Raw genomic sequence first — 16,235 nt, forward strand, 5'->3', positions numbered from 1 at the left:
AAAATGTTGGCCCATATTGATAGGAAAGCATCTTGCAGTTGATGGAGATTTGTGGGATGCACATCCACAGGGCACGAAGCTCCCATTCCACCACATCCCAAAGATGCTCAATTGGGTTAAGATCTGGTGACTGTGGGGGTCATTTTAGTACAGTGAACTCATTGTCATGTTCAAGAAACCAAATTGAAATGATTCGAGCTTTTTGACATGGTGCATTATCCTGCTGGAAGTAGCCATCAGAGGATGGGTACATGGTGGTCATAAAGGGATGGACGTGGTCAGAAACAATGCTCAGGTAGGCCGTGGCATTTAAACGATGCCCAATTGGCACTAAGGGGCCTAAAGTGTTCCAAGAAAACATCCCCCACACCATTACAACACCACCACCAGCCTGCACAGTGGTAACAAGGCATGATGGATCCATATTCTCATTCTGTTTACGCCAAATTCTGACTCTACCATCTGAATGTCTCAACAGAAATCGAGACTCATCAGACCAGGCAACATTTTTCCCGTCTTCAACTGTCCAATTTTGGTGAGCTCGTGCAAATTGTAGACTCTCTTTCCTATTTGTAGTGGAGATGAGTGGTACCCGGTGGGGTCTTCTGCTGTTGTAGCCCATCCGCCTCAAGGTTGTGCGTGTTGTGGCTTCACAAATGCTTTACTGCATACCTCGGCTGTAACAAGTGGATATTTCAGTCAAAGTTGCTCTTCTATCAGCTTGAATCAGTCGGCCCATTCTCCTCTGACCTCTAGCATCAACAAGGCATTTTCACCCACAGGACTGCCGCATACTGGATGTTTTTCCCTTTTCACACCATTCTTTGTAAACCATAGAAATAGTTGTGCGTGAAAATACCAGTAACTGAGCAGATTGTGAAATACTCAGACTGGCCCGTCTGGCTCCAACAACCCTGCCACACTCAAAAGTGCTTAAATCACCTTTCTTTCCCGTTCTGACATTCAGTTTGGAGTTCAGGAGATTGTCTTGACCAGCACCACACCCCTAAATGCATTGAAGCAACTGCCATGTGATTGGTTGATTAGATAATTGCATTAATGAGAAATTGAACAGGTGTTCCTAATAATCCTTTAGGTGAGTGTATATTGTAATATTGCATTTAAACAATCGACAGCCTCTGGTTAAGTTTCATAAACGTATGTCGTAATTAGAAAAGTTGCAATCTTGTAGTATAATACCAAGTACTCATGCATAGTTACCTTTTTTCCTCTGTACTACAGCAACTGTTGCCTAAATGTTTGTGAAGATGCTTGCAACAATGCAGACCTGTGAATAGCCACCTCCATCGTGAACTGATGATATGAAACCAATAGCTTCCTGGTCCTATCTTGAGTTTATAAAGACAACATGTGTTTACACACAAATACTGTACACGTTTATACAATTGATTTCTACTAATGTGTATTGATAAAGCCAGTAAACCACCGACAGGCCTTAAGAAATTATCCAAAGCGACGCACAAATGAGGGATCAGTTACCATTCAATGTTCAATTTGCTTAAACCACTTTCTTTATTCACAGGTCCAGACATCACACCCAATGTTGGTATTGTCTTAAATATTTTATACACCATGTTTCACTTGCTATCCAAACTTTGTCTCTGATGCTCTTTGCTTTTTGTATGATTTTTGCATATCGTGACACAGTAAAAACCACATTGACACTGATGTTGAGTTTATCAGTCTTGGACTATAGTTTGCATTTTGGCTCAGATACTCTCGATAGGCCGAACAAATGGCAGTATTTCTAATATACTTGTTGACAGTTGCATGTCATCTTCACTTTTATTGTCTGGATATGGAAGAAAGGCAGTGATAAGATCTATTGTAGTGTTATGCCAATAGTTCTTGTACTTCCATATGGTCCTGTCAAAACAATCACCTCTGAAAGGCGGCGGTTGCGGTTGGACCATGTGCGTTTTGTATATTGTGACACAGTGAAAACCACAATGACATTATTGGGCTTCAGTGCTCGTCCATTCTGTATGCAAAATATGCAGTAGGGCCACTGAACACCTTGCTCTCAAAGAGGTTTTGATTATAAAAATCAAGTAAATATTGTTATAAAATGCAAATATACAGTATATGAGGATTCAATTGAAGGGGGTTAATCTGGATTTTTCCTTTAGTACTTTAGATTGATTAAATAACATCATGCAGTGCGACAGGTTACCAGTTTGTTTGACTTCATGCAGTGTTCCACAGACCACTCGCCGTATGACATCAAAGTAGAGAAAATGTAAACTGACGAAACTGCAAGAAGGTAGTAGACAATGTAATTGACCATATTTGTTCATGACAACATTTATTCTATTGATTTGTGTTCATGGACCTGAATTACTCAGCACGACTTTCAACCGAATGTGACTGTATAAACATACAGTGCCCTCCACTGTTATTGGCACTCGTGGTAAACATGAGCAAAGAATGCTATAAAAGCAAATCTGCATAGTTTCTGCAAAATTCCAATATTTCATTGAAGGAAAACTTTTTGTATCACATTATAAGAAAAAAAAATCTTCCATACATGTTTGCCTTGTATACATGCATTCTACCATGTTCCATACGATTATTGGCACTCTTGTATTTAATACACGCCAGAACCTCAGTTTGTAAGAAAAACAGCTCTCAGTGTTTTCTTTTGAGTCTGATGAGGTTTGAGTATACAGAGTCATCTGAGTCCATTCCTCCATAAAGAATGCTTCCTCTTCTTCAGTTCATCCCACTCATGTTCTATAGTGTTCAGATCAGGGTTCAGGGATATCTTTGGCAAGATCTTGATTTTGTGTTCGGTGACTCATTTTTTGTTTATTTTGATATTTACTTTAAACCAGTGTGCTGATGGAAGATCTAACCACAACCCATTATAATATTTCTAGCAGATCAAGTCAGGTTAAGATTTTTTATTTGTTGCTATTTGATATAAAACATGATGCCATGTATCTGCACAATATGTCCAGGGACCCGTTTCAGAAAGCAGGCTAAGTGCAAACTCAGTGTTAGTTAACCCCAGAAAACAGGATACTCTGGGTTTTCAGTTTCAGAACGCGAGGTGTATCAAACCCGTGACCGCGGGGTAAGTCAAGCCCGTTTCAGAAATCAAGGTATCTTATACTTAGAGTGAGTAACCATAGTAACCTACTCTGTGAACCTAACCTGGTCGGCAGCAGGTTTTATTCCACTAACCCGAGGTTTGTTACAATCTCCGCCCCTTTTAGAAGCGCCAGCGGTGTTGAAATTGCCTTCGCCGTTTGTTTTTTCATTCGTTTTCCTTAATCGCACAATTTCGTAACGCAGACATTTAAATGGCATGTCCGTTTATTCAGGAACCCGTAGATGAGGAAGCTGCATTCATTCGGAGAGAGTTAAATTTACGTCGGGAGAGAATATGGTGAAGCCCCATTTGGCTGTTTTTTCATATCCGGAGGATTCTTTATTTGAGCGATACCGTTTTTCTTTACAGTCCATTAAATATATTCACAATCTGCTTCATCCTTACATCACAAACCTCACTCGCCAGGGTCGCGCTCTTACATCTGAGCAGATTATTTGTATGGCCTTACGTTTCTTTGCTAATGGAAGCTTTCTATATAACACCGGGGATGCAGAACACGTTAGCAAGGCAACTGTATGAAGAGTAAGTTAACTCTTGCATCGCTCTCAAGCACTTTTATCGCTCTCAAGCACTTTTTATACATTTTTGTTAAGTTTCCTGTGAGAACCATCAAAGAGGAGTTTCATAGGACTGCAGGTGAATGGTGAACGTCTTTCTGAATTAGGCTGATCAAATATATGTGGTCTTGCTGCCACCTCTAATAATACAAATACCCTTTAGGATTTCCCATTGTGATTGGGTGCACATTTAAAAGGTCCCACTTGCCCCGTTCTGCTCGGGCTTCGAACTGATGTCGGTCCGAATGAGAGACGGGCGCTCTAACGAGGAGGCTAAAGACCGCAGTCCCTATAGCGTCTGTCAGTAGAGCGTCTCTGTTGGTCGGGGAGTGAGGCTTATACACTGCACAGCTCTTCACTAGCTGGCCTCCGTTACACATAGCTGAAGCAGGGGCGAGCATGGCCAGTTTTCTGTCTTCTACAGCCACAGTGCTCGGTTCTCATGTCCTCATAACTTTCAAGGCCAGTTTATTAAATATATCAAACATTTCCCAGTCAGGCATCCTACAAGCAAGAGCATTTAAACTCACCGGACTGAAGGATGTTTTTATATTTCATTTTCAGCTGCTGCCATGTTCTTTTTATTGCAGAAGGATTGCACCTACATGACAAAAATCGTAGGTATATATGTTTATATAGACATATATATATATATATATATGTATATATATATATATATATATATATGTATATATATATATATATATATATATATATATATATATATGTATATATATATATATATATAGTGCCTCCAATTAGACTGGCGAGAAATAAACGGAGCGCTTTTTGTCACGTGCTGTTGCCATGGTGAATCGTGTTATCTTCGCTCAATTGATGATGTCTTTTTAAAGCCGCGGTGATCACGCGTAACCTAGAGTAAACTTACTCAGAGTGGATTGAACTCATTGAAACCAGCTGTTCTGAAACAGAAAACTCAGAGTAGCGATTATCTTATCAACTCAGAGTTCATATTTTAACTCAGTGTTGCTTGAACCTCCTTATTGAAACGGGTCCCAGGACCTCATAAATCATAAATAGTAGGTCCACAACAATACAGATCTGGCGGTATATTTAACTGTGGACATGGGGCAATTTTTAGCCCTATGTGCACCAAACCTACCTTGGTGTAAATATCATTGGGAATATACTTGGGAGATATTTTAAGGGTGCCAATAATTGTGACCAGGGTGTGTTTGCGAAAATAAATCATACAAATTGTTTTTCCTTGATGAAATGTTGGAATATTGCAGATGTTTTTAAAGAAAGGATCAAAAGGAGACACAATGCAGATTTATTTTGACAGCCTTCTTTGCTCATATTTACCAAGGGTCAACGCGATCATATTTGTATTATTTGTCAGAAGTATATATAGTAGGTACAGACATCCATTGTGGGTGTTTTTCTGAGGCTTTTAACATTGTTCATATAGTTATTGTAATTCTATCGTATCGACCAAAATAAAGAAATGTTCCTTGTCAGTTTCAGTCTTTGCCCAAGTGCTTCTCCTTTGGGAGTGTGAAGACCCAATTTCATTTGATGACATCTCCAAACCCACAGAAGACTTTTTACAGGAAATTGAAAGTTAAGCTGACTGAACCGAAAAAAGGGGACATTTGTGTCCATGAACACAAATCAACAGCTTCTAAATTTGGTGTCACATAGGACAGCACTGAGACTAGATCGCACAGTCACAAAACATATGAAGGCTAAAGGTAGCACCTAAGTTTCCAATTTAATAATTGCTCTAAAAGTATTTTACACGATAAAATAAGCTCTTAAATCTGTGAAATTATTGAAAATAATTGTTTTGATATGACAATAAACATAACAGTGATTTTTACTATCAGCCTTGATAATCTAGTCTATTCATTTAAAGGCTGCTCATGTCAGCTCAGATATATAAAATGTTTAAGTAAATCTTTTTATGCAACATTAGACATTGTTCTATACTATTTCTTTAATTAAATGACTGACAGAGACCCGTACCCAACTGTCTCCCAGCTTGCTTACTATCACAGTTTCATAGAGCATACCTACTGTGGCAGGCATAAAACGAGGCAGACACAGAACTATACAATTTTAGCCCCGGAGGGTCATTTATTGGAGGTGCTCTTTAAGCAGAGACTTCTGGAGAGAAAACCGTGGGGAAGTCGGTGCGTCCTCAGTCCCCTGAAGTCTTGTGGTGCTTGTGCCTCAAACGTGAAGTAAGTATTAGTCCCGTGGAAGTAAAAGTGCTGTCTGCATAAAGGAAGAAAACCACACGTTGGTCATTCGTATCCCTGTTGAGAACAAGCTCACCCTTTCTTCTTCTTCTTCCTCTGCTTATAAAGGGTGAGCTTGATGGGGATCAGGTGGTGATGATCCGCAGGTGTGGCAGCTTGCCTTGGCGACGCTGAATTGCCACTGGCCCGCTCATCACACTACTGTAAAGTATTTTCATGGAACATGCCCACTGTCTAGTATTTTGTATTTATTCACTGTATATCCTGCACTTGCTAATGTCACTTCTGGTTAGACCTAAACTACATTCGTTACACTGTACTTGTATATGTGTAATGACGATAAAGTTGAATCAATCATCAATTGCCACAAGGTCAACCCCGTCCATTTTTCACTGCATAAGCGGCGTGCGTGTAGGATAACTTCTTTTTCAAATTCTGAACTTTTATTTCACAATGACTTAAAAACCAGTCGAAATGGATTTAATATATACTGTAACTTTGACTGACATTCGTATGAAGTTTGTTCATGAATTTGTTATTAAATTGACAAGAAATGTACTATGTGTTGGTTCCAAAATGAGAATTTTAATTTTATTGTGCAGTCCCATTAATATCAATCAAACTGCAGTTGGTTTCTTTTGATTAAGCCATAATTCATGAAATTCAGCTCACTAACACAATAAAAAACATGATTTCTTTTTTTTAATCCGAGTTATCTCATTTTGGAACCAACTCTTCAAGTACTATAATATAAGAACAATACATTAGATATATATCACAAAACAGTCAGAGAGGCCAGAGACAGACAGACACAGAGGAGAATAAAAAGGATGTAATAACATGAATGTGCGGTGGTTTCCCGGAGCGGGCTTCAGACTATTCTCCGACTAATTTAAATGTAAAAGACGCATGCTGACATTCAAGGTTGATCAGACAGGACACATGCCTGAATGCCCCCACAAACATCCTCACATCAATGACACATGGGACAGTAGTTATTTTTAACAAATGTAACATTATTTTTGTATGTAAGAGTGACTAGACAAACTCGCTTCAAGTCCACACAGAGTACATCTAAAAACATATTCAGTCCAATCCAAGTTGTTGTCAATCAAGAGTGTGGGCACTCCGTGCGGACTTACACCCGGGGACGGCGTGTGTTGCTCTTGCCCTCTGTTGGCCGAAGCAAACCACAACACTGGTCACAAGAGGTATTATTTCAAAACAGGGCTGAAAACCTTTTGATTTTAGCTTGGGGTCAGACTTCCTGGGCGGGTGAAACTTCGACCTTTATGATGACTTTTGTGAGGAGCCCTTCTTTAAAATGTATATCCAACTAAATATGTTTATATATTGTAAACCTGAAGTGTTTATATATCACGTCACATATTGGTCTGATACGCAGCATATCTCTTCTTCATTAAATAAGAAGTCGGAGAATGAAATATTTTACAGGATTGGTGGCAACCCTACACACGGCCCTGCATGAGAAAATGGGTATGTGGCGTGAGAGCGTCTCACACTGAAAATAAGAACTGTCCCCAGACGAGAGGGACATCTGCTCGATTTGTGGGGGGATGGCATTTCCTTGTTGAAGAAAATGAAAAAAAACATCCCCTCTGTAAAACCCCCATCTTGCCATTGATAATTATAACAAACCTTTTATAACATCATAAAATAATTTATAATTCGATCACTGGGTAAATGAGTCAGCACCATCTAAAAACAAACATGATGTCATTTCATCTTGTGGTCCAACAGGTGCTGATGGTTCCTCATCAAAACTTTCAACCTGAAAAAACAACTCAGTCTTTCTGATTTCCCCTTTTTATGCTTCATTTTCTCCCACATATATTTATAGTTTGTAGTTACAGACCTGTTGACACTTTTTGTCTAAAAGAAAATGCTGAGAATCTTTGTTTTAATTTTAAGTGCAAAGTACTTTACAGTGAGGTTGAAAAATGCATGAATAAATGTTGAAATCAACATTCATAAAAATGATGGCCTGGTGGTTAGAGAGTTGGGCTTGTGATCAGAAGGTTGCCAGTTTTAATCTCAGTGTCAGCAGGTCATGACTGAAGTGCCCTTGAGCAAGGCACCTTACCCCTGATTGCTCTGCAGTAATGTGTCACTGTAAAAAAAAACTACTTGTAAGTCGCGTCTGCCAAATGAGTAAATGTAAATGTAAATGTAAGCAAATGTAAAAATTAACAAATGTACATTTATTGTATACTCCTTAAAAAATGTAGCAAATTAAGTGTAACCCTGTGACAATAATTGATCCTGTTGGTAGTTAACCATCCTTTCATGTGGCTAAAGTTATTTAACAAGATTGCATACTGAACAGTAAAACGTGATCAATAGCAGATTTCAAACTATTTATGAATGAGATATATATACATGTCAAATATGACAGTCGGTTATCGTAGACTTTCAGCTGTTTCCTGACTTTTTGGCAGATCACTGATGCACATATTTTCTGATTGACATTTCAAAAAGCTGAAACAACCATGACGTTGGATTGTGAACAATTAAAACAGAAGACAGAAAACAAGTCATTTTTGGGCTTTCAGAGGAAGCTCTCTGTGACGTTCTTGTTGTATTCGCTCACGTTGTTAGAGAGAAGAGCGACACTTAAATTGTTCCAGAAAAGAGGCTGTGCTCGTGGGTTCTTGGGCCAGGACAGAACAGACTTTCTGCAGAGCCATTTTCTCATTTGAAGGTATTTGAATTTAGGAAAGAGAAGGTCTAGCAGAACCAGAACGGCAACATCCACCTTCTCGTCTAGAAGCCTCTGCTGAACCAGGAGGAAGGCTTGTTTCACCACTCCACTCGCTTCAGAGTAGACACTGGGGCTGGTCAGCACAAACACTGTCTTCCGGCTGTTGTAAACTGCCTTGTGGAGATTCTCTATGCACGAGACTCCGGGCATCCAGTCACGTTCCTCCAGACAAAGTCGGAAGTGCCATCTCCCCCTGTTCTCCAGTCTCTCGATCATCTCCTTGTAGATCCATTCTCTGACTGCCTTGTTACTTGTATCAAAAACCACAAACGCATCATAGTGGTTGTCTGATGTGTGACCATTAGCTGGTGTATGTCCCTTGTGTCCGGTCCACAAAATCTGGACGAAGTACCACAGGTCCCAACCGTAGAGATGCTTCAGGAGGGGAATGACGGTCGCTGCCAACGTCAACAGCAAAGTGCACAGGAAAGCAACGCTCCCAAAAATCTCCTGGCAGGAGCGTAGATCTATGGAGAGGACATTCACACCAGCCAGCGACTGCGGGTAAGCACAGTGAATGTTCGTGGTGAGCTGTGGAACGTTCAGTTCAGTTTCTCTCAGGAATTTTGCAAACTCAGAGGTAACGCAGCTACAAGCGAAAGGATTGGCATGTAGCACAAGTTTGCAGGATGTGTTTTGGTGCTGCCCAGAAGCACACAGGGTGCTACCTTTGTGGAATGACCAGGGAAGGGCATGCACGTCAATGAATTTTAGCTGGTTGTGGTTGAGCATTAGGTTTTTGAGGTATTTGGCACGACTGAAAAATGTCTTGGGTATCACCATTAGTCGATTGTGACTTAGGTCCAGGCTTATGAGATTGAGCTCGAGATGTTTATTGGGTAAGAAATAAAGCATGTTTCCACTCAGATTCAAGTAGCAGAGGTCTTTGAGAACTGAAATGTTTCCCCAGGGGAAGTAACTCAGCATGTTGGAATCCACCCGCAGTACTCGCAGCGTCGGAGGCAAATTAACAAAAGCCTTCGGGGAAAATGATTTGAGATGGTTTGCAGAGATGTCCAAGTGCGTGAGCTTGGTAAGGCCCAGGAAGAAACGCATATACCCGTCACGTCTAGAGTCCCACATTATGTCCAAACGATTTCCAGAGAAAACAAGATACTTTAGGGAAGCGCTAGTAAGAGTGGTAGAGATTCGGAGACCAATGTGATTGTTTGCTAGGCTCAGCATTTGAAGAGAAGACAGGTGAGATAGAAACGTGAAGCGATGTCCCATTCCCTTAATCACAAAATGGAATTCATTATTGCTGAGGTCAAGAGCTTGAAGGGTGTCACTTATCTCCTGGAAGGCTTTGTCAGAGTACAGGTCAATGCGGTTGTATGCCATATTAAGGTACACAAGTTTGCTTAGACGTGAGAACTGCTGACCATTTAAAGTTTGACTGATGTAGTTGTAGGACAGATCTATGCATACAGCCTTTTCCATGCTTGTAAAAATACTTGCGTTCAGCCACGGGATGCTGTTTTGAGACAGATCAAACGTCAGGTTTTTCCGGCAAAGCTGCTTTTTGAAACGCCACAGAGAATAATATAAAGGACAGTCATCCCTTTCGGACCCCTGCACAGAGTTCAACCACCCTTCTGTATTTGGTACGCCAAGGTCTTCAGTGTGCCGGTGTCCTCTGTGGGATAGGTATTTTGGTATAGCATTGGACGTGCAAAACGAAATGCACGGATTGAATGCAAGCATGTTTTGGGAAAGTCCCACCCATCTTAATGATCTCAGCTGACTCAATGCACTCATGTTAACAGAGCAGATGAAGTTCATGCGTAACTCGAGGGACTCGAGTCTCGGAAGTTTTGACAGATGTGCGAGACTGTTGTTCGAAAGCTCTTTGAAGAAGAACCCGCTCAGAAACAACTTTCTTAGAGCTGTCATCTTCTCGATGGATGGTGAGAGGATCAATTCTGAGAAGGTGTTCAGGGGCTCATAGTTGTAAAGAAGATTGAGGGACGCCACACTCTGGAGCTCCTCGTAAAAGGTACCATTTTGTATGGTGTAGGCTAACAAATTGTCAGATAGATCCAGCTCCCGGAGCTTGTGCAGGTGGGCGAAGAGGTACCGAGGAAGAGTCCGAATTGAGTTGCCTCTCAGACTCAGACTAATCAAAGAGTCTCTCTGATCCGAAAATGCCCCCTGATGCAGATCCAGGGATTGGTTGTTCGGACACGGGAAACAGGGCTCAGAAGCATGATCGCACCTTTGGCAGTTCCACCCCAGGTTAAGTTGACGCAAGCATGTGAGATTCACGAATGACTCTTTACTAATAGCAGTGATTTTGTTCTCTCCCAAGTCTAGGCTTTCCAGTGAATGAGGAAGGTGTGGGGGAACAAGTGTCACGTTGTTGTAACTAAGGGTAAGATTCAAAAGCTCAGGAAGATCTTGAAACACACGTGGGTGGATGAAGTAAGATCTGTAACATGGGTTGGCGTAGAAACAGTTCTTGCTCAGCAGCAGTTCTTTTAGTCGTGGTGTACCGAGAGGTTTGTCGATATGGAAAATATTGTTAAACTCAAGTCCCAAGACTGCAAGCTGAATCGGAAGAGGAGGAATGGTCTTCAGACTGTTTCCTGCTAAATGGAGGGAGGTTAATTTCTCAAGTCCCACAAATGCATCAGGGTCAATCTTCAGGTAGCACGACGGCCGTCTCGTCTCTTTAGAAACATCAGGCACACAGTTCCACATCAAAGTGAGATGCTTTAGATTGGGTATACCGGAAAATGACTCACTTTTAACTTGGTGTATGTGGTTTCCATTCATATTGAGGGAAACAACCAAGAGAGATTTGAACTGAGGAATTTTAGCGAGATGTCTGTGCTGGCAGTTGACATTTATGAGTCCGTTATTAGTAATGTGATTTTCACATGGATAGAATTCCAGATGCAAAGATGTGAAAACGTGGAACTGATTCAGAATGAGGATCAGGTACATCTTGTGTTCAAACATGGCCTGGACACATAAGAACAAGAGCATTAGAAAACACTGTCAGGCAGGTTAATGGCGCACACTGCACGGACTAAAAACATCTGTTCACATTATTATAAGATGATATTACAGGGGGCATTCATTTTTCGGTCTAATCCAGGACGTGAAATATAATGTTAGCTGGGAAATATTACCGAAAGAACACATATTGAAAATACTCCTTTACTTAAAAAGTCTCTGTCGCCCTTTAAATGATTTCCTAACACATTTTAAACACAGAAAATCACTTACCTCAATGTCTTCAATCTTCACAGCACTCGATATCTTTTGAACTCGCTCACAATCATTCAAAAAATTAAACGAATCAATTTTTTAAGCATGCGCACCTTTTCATGGAAGTGAAAGTCTGCAGAAACTGAACGGCAGTCACACAGACACAGAGAATAGCAGGTGTTCAGAAGGGTCTCCCCACACACACACACATCATCTTAACATGACGATTCACAATATATTTCAGTTTGAAACGAATGTAGTGTCACAGTCATCGTTTCATACACAGTCCACAGAGCGGTGCCCTACAGTAATGTACGGTCACATTTACAGATGTAATGATGTATGAATTACAGCTGTCGTCTGTTTAATTATAGTGGTTAAGCTGACATCATGTGACCTGTGTCAACATACAGTACATCATGTTTTAAAAAGTTATGTTTTCTTTAGCTCTTTCTACATTTTCATTTTATGTTCAGATCTGTTAAATGTTCATGCATTTATATACATTTACATTCAGTCATTTAGCAGAGAGACTTCAGGGAGCGACAAGCGATATAGTTTCAACAAAAGCCAGACCACTAAACAGAACCTTGAATGTTGTTCATTTTATAACTACAAAAATGTAAAAGTTTTAGAAACGAATCTGATCTTTAAGTTTCAGTATTGTGCATTGATATACATCACAGTTTGTAATATGTATTTATATGTTGAACTCCTTCAGCATCATTCATGTACGTCAGCAGTGAGGTCTTCTTGCTTTGAGAGAAAGTCACGTGTGAGGGAGTTTTCGTCAGAATTCAAATCCGTTTCCTCAGATTGTCTTTATGATTGTTAAGCTGTATTTTATTGCTTTGTTGAATCTTTTAGGGCCAGATCATGATGCCTGCTGCTTTAAATGCTCTCCTACCATAACATCTGCGTGTGAAGAGGTTCCTCCTACAAATGCACATGCAGGAAGTTGGGTCACAAGAACAGTCGTGTCGCACCTTTTCAGCACTAATATTCCACTGCGTGTCTTTAGTACATACCAGGATGAATGACGCGTGTGTCCCTGTGGGTTGATTACATCTGAACGGGTTCAAATGTCCAAATCAATTTGCTAGCTACTTACATACATTCTCTTTTCTGAGGACTTCTGGTATCACTTCATTTTGGGAGAATGATTGCTGAAATGTCAATGTGGTGCCATAAAAACATGTGAAATTCTCAATAAACATCATATCAGCTAGCTTGGCATGATCTTATATCAGTCTTTGGTTTTCATTTTCCATAATTTACTATTATTGTAAAGAATATTATCATTCATTTGGGGAATCATATGAATCAAGTCAGATTCATGAAATGAGGAGATGAGGAACATTTTTGTTCATTTTGTGCAGGAAGACACGTGACAGGATATGAAATGACAGAGGAGAACCCTGCTGACATAAGTGAGTAACTCTCTTTAAAATGTGAGCTAATTTGACATTTTTAGTGTGTTGTCGGGTATTCTTAGGTATACATATCAATGTAATCCTGCAGTCAAACCATTTGACAATTCATCATTATTATAAAAATGAGTATCAACTTTAAACATTTCATTTGAAATATTCCCATCAAGGCCTATATGTGTTTACACAGGTGTCCATTCATGCCTGTCAAATTTGGTTTTGAATCGAAACGTCTAACCGGTTTCAGCATTGGACTTCTGTCGCAAACCTTTCTGTTAGAAGCTTGATTATATGATTCTTATTAAAAATGAAATATCAACTAAACTAAATCTTGAAATTTGAAACAACATTCTTAAACAATATAACAATCGAAAATAAAGATAAATACCAAGATAAACATGTTGCTCAACATAACTCATAATATTTTGCTTTAAAACTTATTCCTATTAAAAATTTCTAGCAATATCATATAATGTTAATAGCAGAATGAAGATCGGTGTCTTATAACATCTGTATAATACGATTACATTTCTGATATTTTATAATAAAATATAAGCTATATATAAGATGTAAGACCCCGCGCATGGACGGGCGTTAGCATAAGCTGAAGGTTGAACTACTGTAGTCACATGAACCATTTCAAACACGTCTTTATACCTCACTTTCTGCTCTTTGAGTGTGTGTTGCATTGCAGTCTATGTGGGGAGTCAGAAAGCTCTCTGAAGATAAACAAAGTGAAACATCTTCAGGATGAGTAATTCATGACTAACCCATTCATTCTTTAACCCTTCAACATTGATCACACTACCAGACATGATGATTTCTTGTGTAGTTTTTTTAGCATTGAAAAAATAAAACCACTTTAACTGAACTTGTTGACGATGGCTTTCGGCGGTAGAAGCAACATGGTCAGGTGTCATTTGGTGTAACCAGTATTTTTTCATAAAAATATAATTATCTTCAGAAAAATGTACAGTATGTGGAATAAAAGTGAAGCGCCTAGTTTGGTGTAATAGTATTTGTAGTGAGGTTGGCAGGACGAGAGCCGGGATTGAGGCCGGTGAGTGATAACAAGAGTGAGCTGTACGCGCACCAGACTCGTATCACGGAGGAGATCGGGAGCACAAGAGGACGAGCGACCGGACCGTCAGTGAGAGAGGACCAGGCCTGGCTTTTAGTTATGGTTGTGTGTGTCGCCGGCAGTAGCCCGCTGGCTGTCTATTTACATTTTTTATTTATTAATTAAAAGTTGTTTTATGTTCGCCGGTTCCCACCTCCTTCCTTCCGGTTATTGAACTGTGTTACAGTATTGTTTTTTAACCATTCAACCAACATAATTTGTCAAAGATTATTCAGAAAACAAAGGTGTTTCTAGAGGCATGTCATCAATCTCATATATGTTAACAGATCATCCTTAAAAATGTCCAGGGGTGTATTCCAGAAAGCTGGGTTAATTTACCATCAGATTAACCCTGAACTGTGGGTTGATTAACCCAAAACCTGCTTACTCTGGGTATGTCGGTTCCAAAACACCTGTGTCGAGTTAGTTTAATCAACCTACTGCTAATAACCTTGAGTTAATGCGCGCGCACGGAGAACATATCAAGGCATTTTCAATGGAACGCCGAATTCAGGAGTCACCATGGAAACTAAGGGTGAAAAGTTACGTGCCGCGTACTTCTCTGATGAGGAGTTAGAAGTTTTAATGTTTGCTTATGAGGAGTTCAAGCCCATTAATGAAAAAAAGCAATACAGCTGCATACGCGAGGGAGAGACAATTGGCTTGGCAAAAAATAACTGACAGAGTCAATGCGTAAGATTGTTTTTATAACAAATATGCTTATATTGTAAATATGCTTGCATTTTGTTAATTTGCAAAGTTGAACAATTGTCTTTTTGAGCATGTGGCATGACTCGACAAGCATTTACTACATCAGTTTACTACATCAGAATACAGTGCAATGTATATTGACAAGAAATATTTAGGCCTCTTGTTTTATAAGGTGTAATCCTTCTGGAGCCAAAAGAACTCTTTCCCAAGTCAAAATGAAACACAAAAACATTCTCCAAAAAGGTAATATTTTATTTGAACTGTTGTAAGATCAATGTCTTAAGTTACTTTTACAGTATTCTTCCTATATAGCTAATAGAAAGAAGGCTGAGGCCCGTCTAACTGGCGGGGGTCCACCTCCACCTCCTCTCACCCCATCTGAGGAGTTTAATAAAGGTCGCCCTGTGGTCGATGGGATTCCAGAGGGCACTTCGTCAGACTTTGCTAACTCCCACAACAACTCAAGTTGCGTTTGGGAACCCTGATATTAAGATTAAGAACAAGTTTAAAAAGTCTGTGTAGCCTTTACGTGTATGTGTGTGCAGTCAAAATAAACCTATTAAGAAATGTCATTTAATTGAAGTAGATGACAGAATTTCTGAGAGCAAACCTGCCACCCAGTGGAATTCTTCTTTAATAAAGCGCACAGGTTTATGGCCAGGGAACTGTACAAAAGTGTGTGGAAACCGTTTCAGTGCCATGCATACTGTACGAACTGCTCTAAACACTGTTGCCTTTCCCACATGCTCTGCATCGCCCACATTGTAGAGAAAACTCCCTGTAGCAAAAAAGCGCAGAGCAATACAAAGAATTTGTTCGGCGCCAAGCGCTGACCCGCGGTTTGTCACATCTGAGATGTGTGGTTTTAGTAGGTTTGTTAAATAAATTAACGACTGCCTAGAAAAACGATAGCGCTCCTGCAAATATTCGTTAGGATAAGAAAAGACGTGGATACGTGGTCTTATCACCCTCTCACGGCGAAAAAAACCCCGTAAAATCTGTGCCTCTACGTCCACAGGATCCTCATCGAAAGGGCACGCCATGCTCGGAAACCTCTCTGA

The 16,235-nt window shown here is 40.0% G+C and overlaps 1 protein-coding gene across 1 annotated transcript; it reads right to left on the reverse strand.

The window, feature by feature from the left end:
* Positions 1-8,487: 8,487 nt before the first annotated feature.
* Positions 8,488-16,217, reverse strand: tlr9 (toll-like receptor 9; the record flags this gene model as incomplete). The annotated part of the gene is made up of 3 exons (XM_079467104.1): positions 8,488-11,664; positions 15,518-15,655; positions 16,143-16,217. 3 exons carry the CDS (start codon positions 16,215-16,217, stop codon positions 8,488-8,490), a joined length of 3,390 nt encoding a protein of 1,129 aa, XP_079323230.1.
* Positions 16,218-16,235: the final 18 nt, after the last annotated feature.

Source organism: Barbatula barbatula (genome assembly GCF_947034865.1).
Source record: "Barbatula barbatula genome assembly, chromosome: 11".
Classification (NCBI taxonomy): domain Eukaryota; kingdom Metazoa; phylum Chordata; class Actinopteri; order Cypriniformes; family Nemacheilidae; genus Barbatula; species Barbatula barbatula.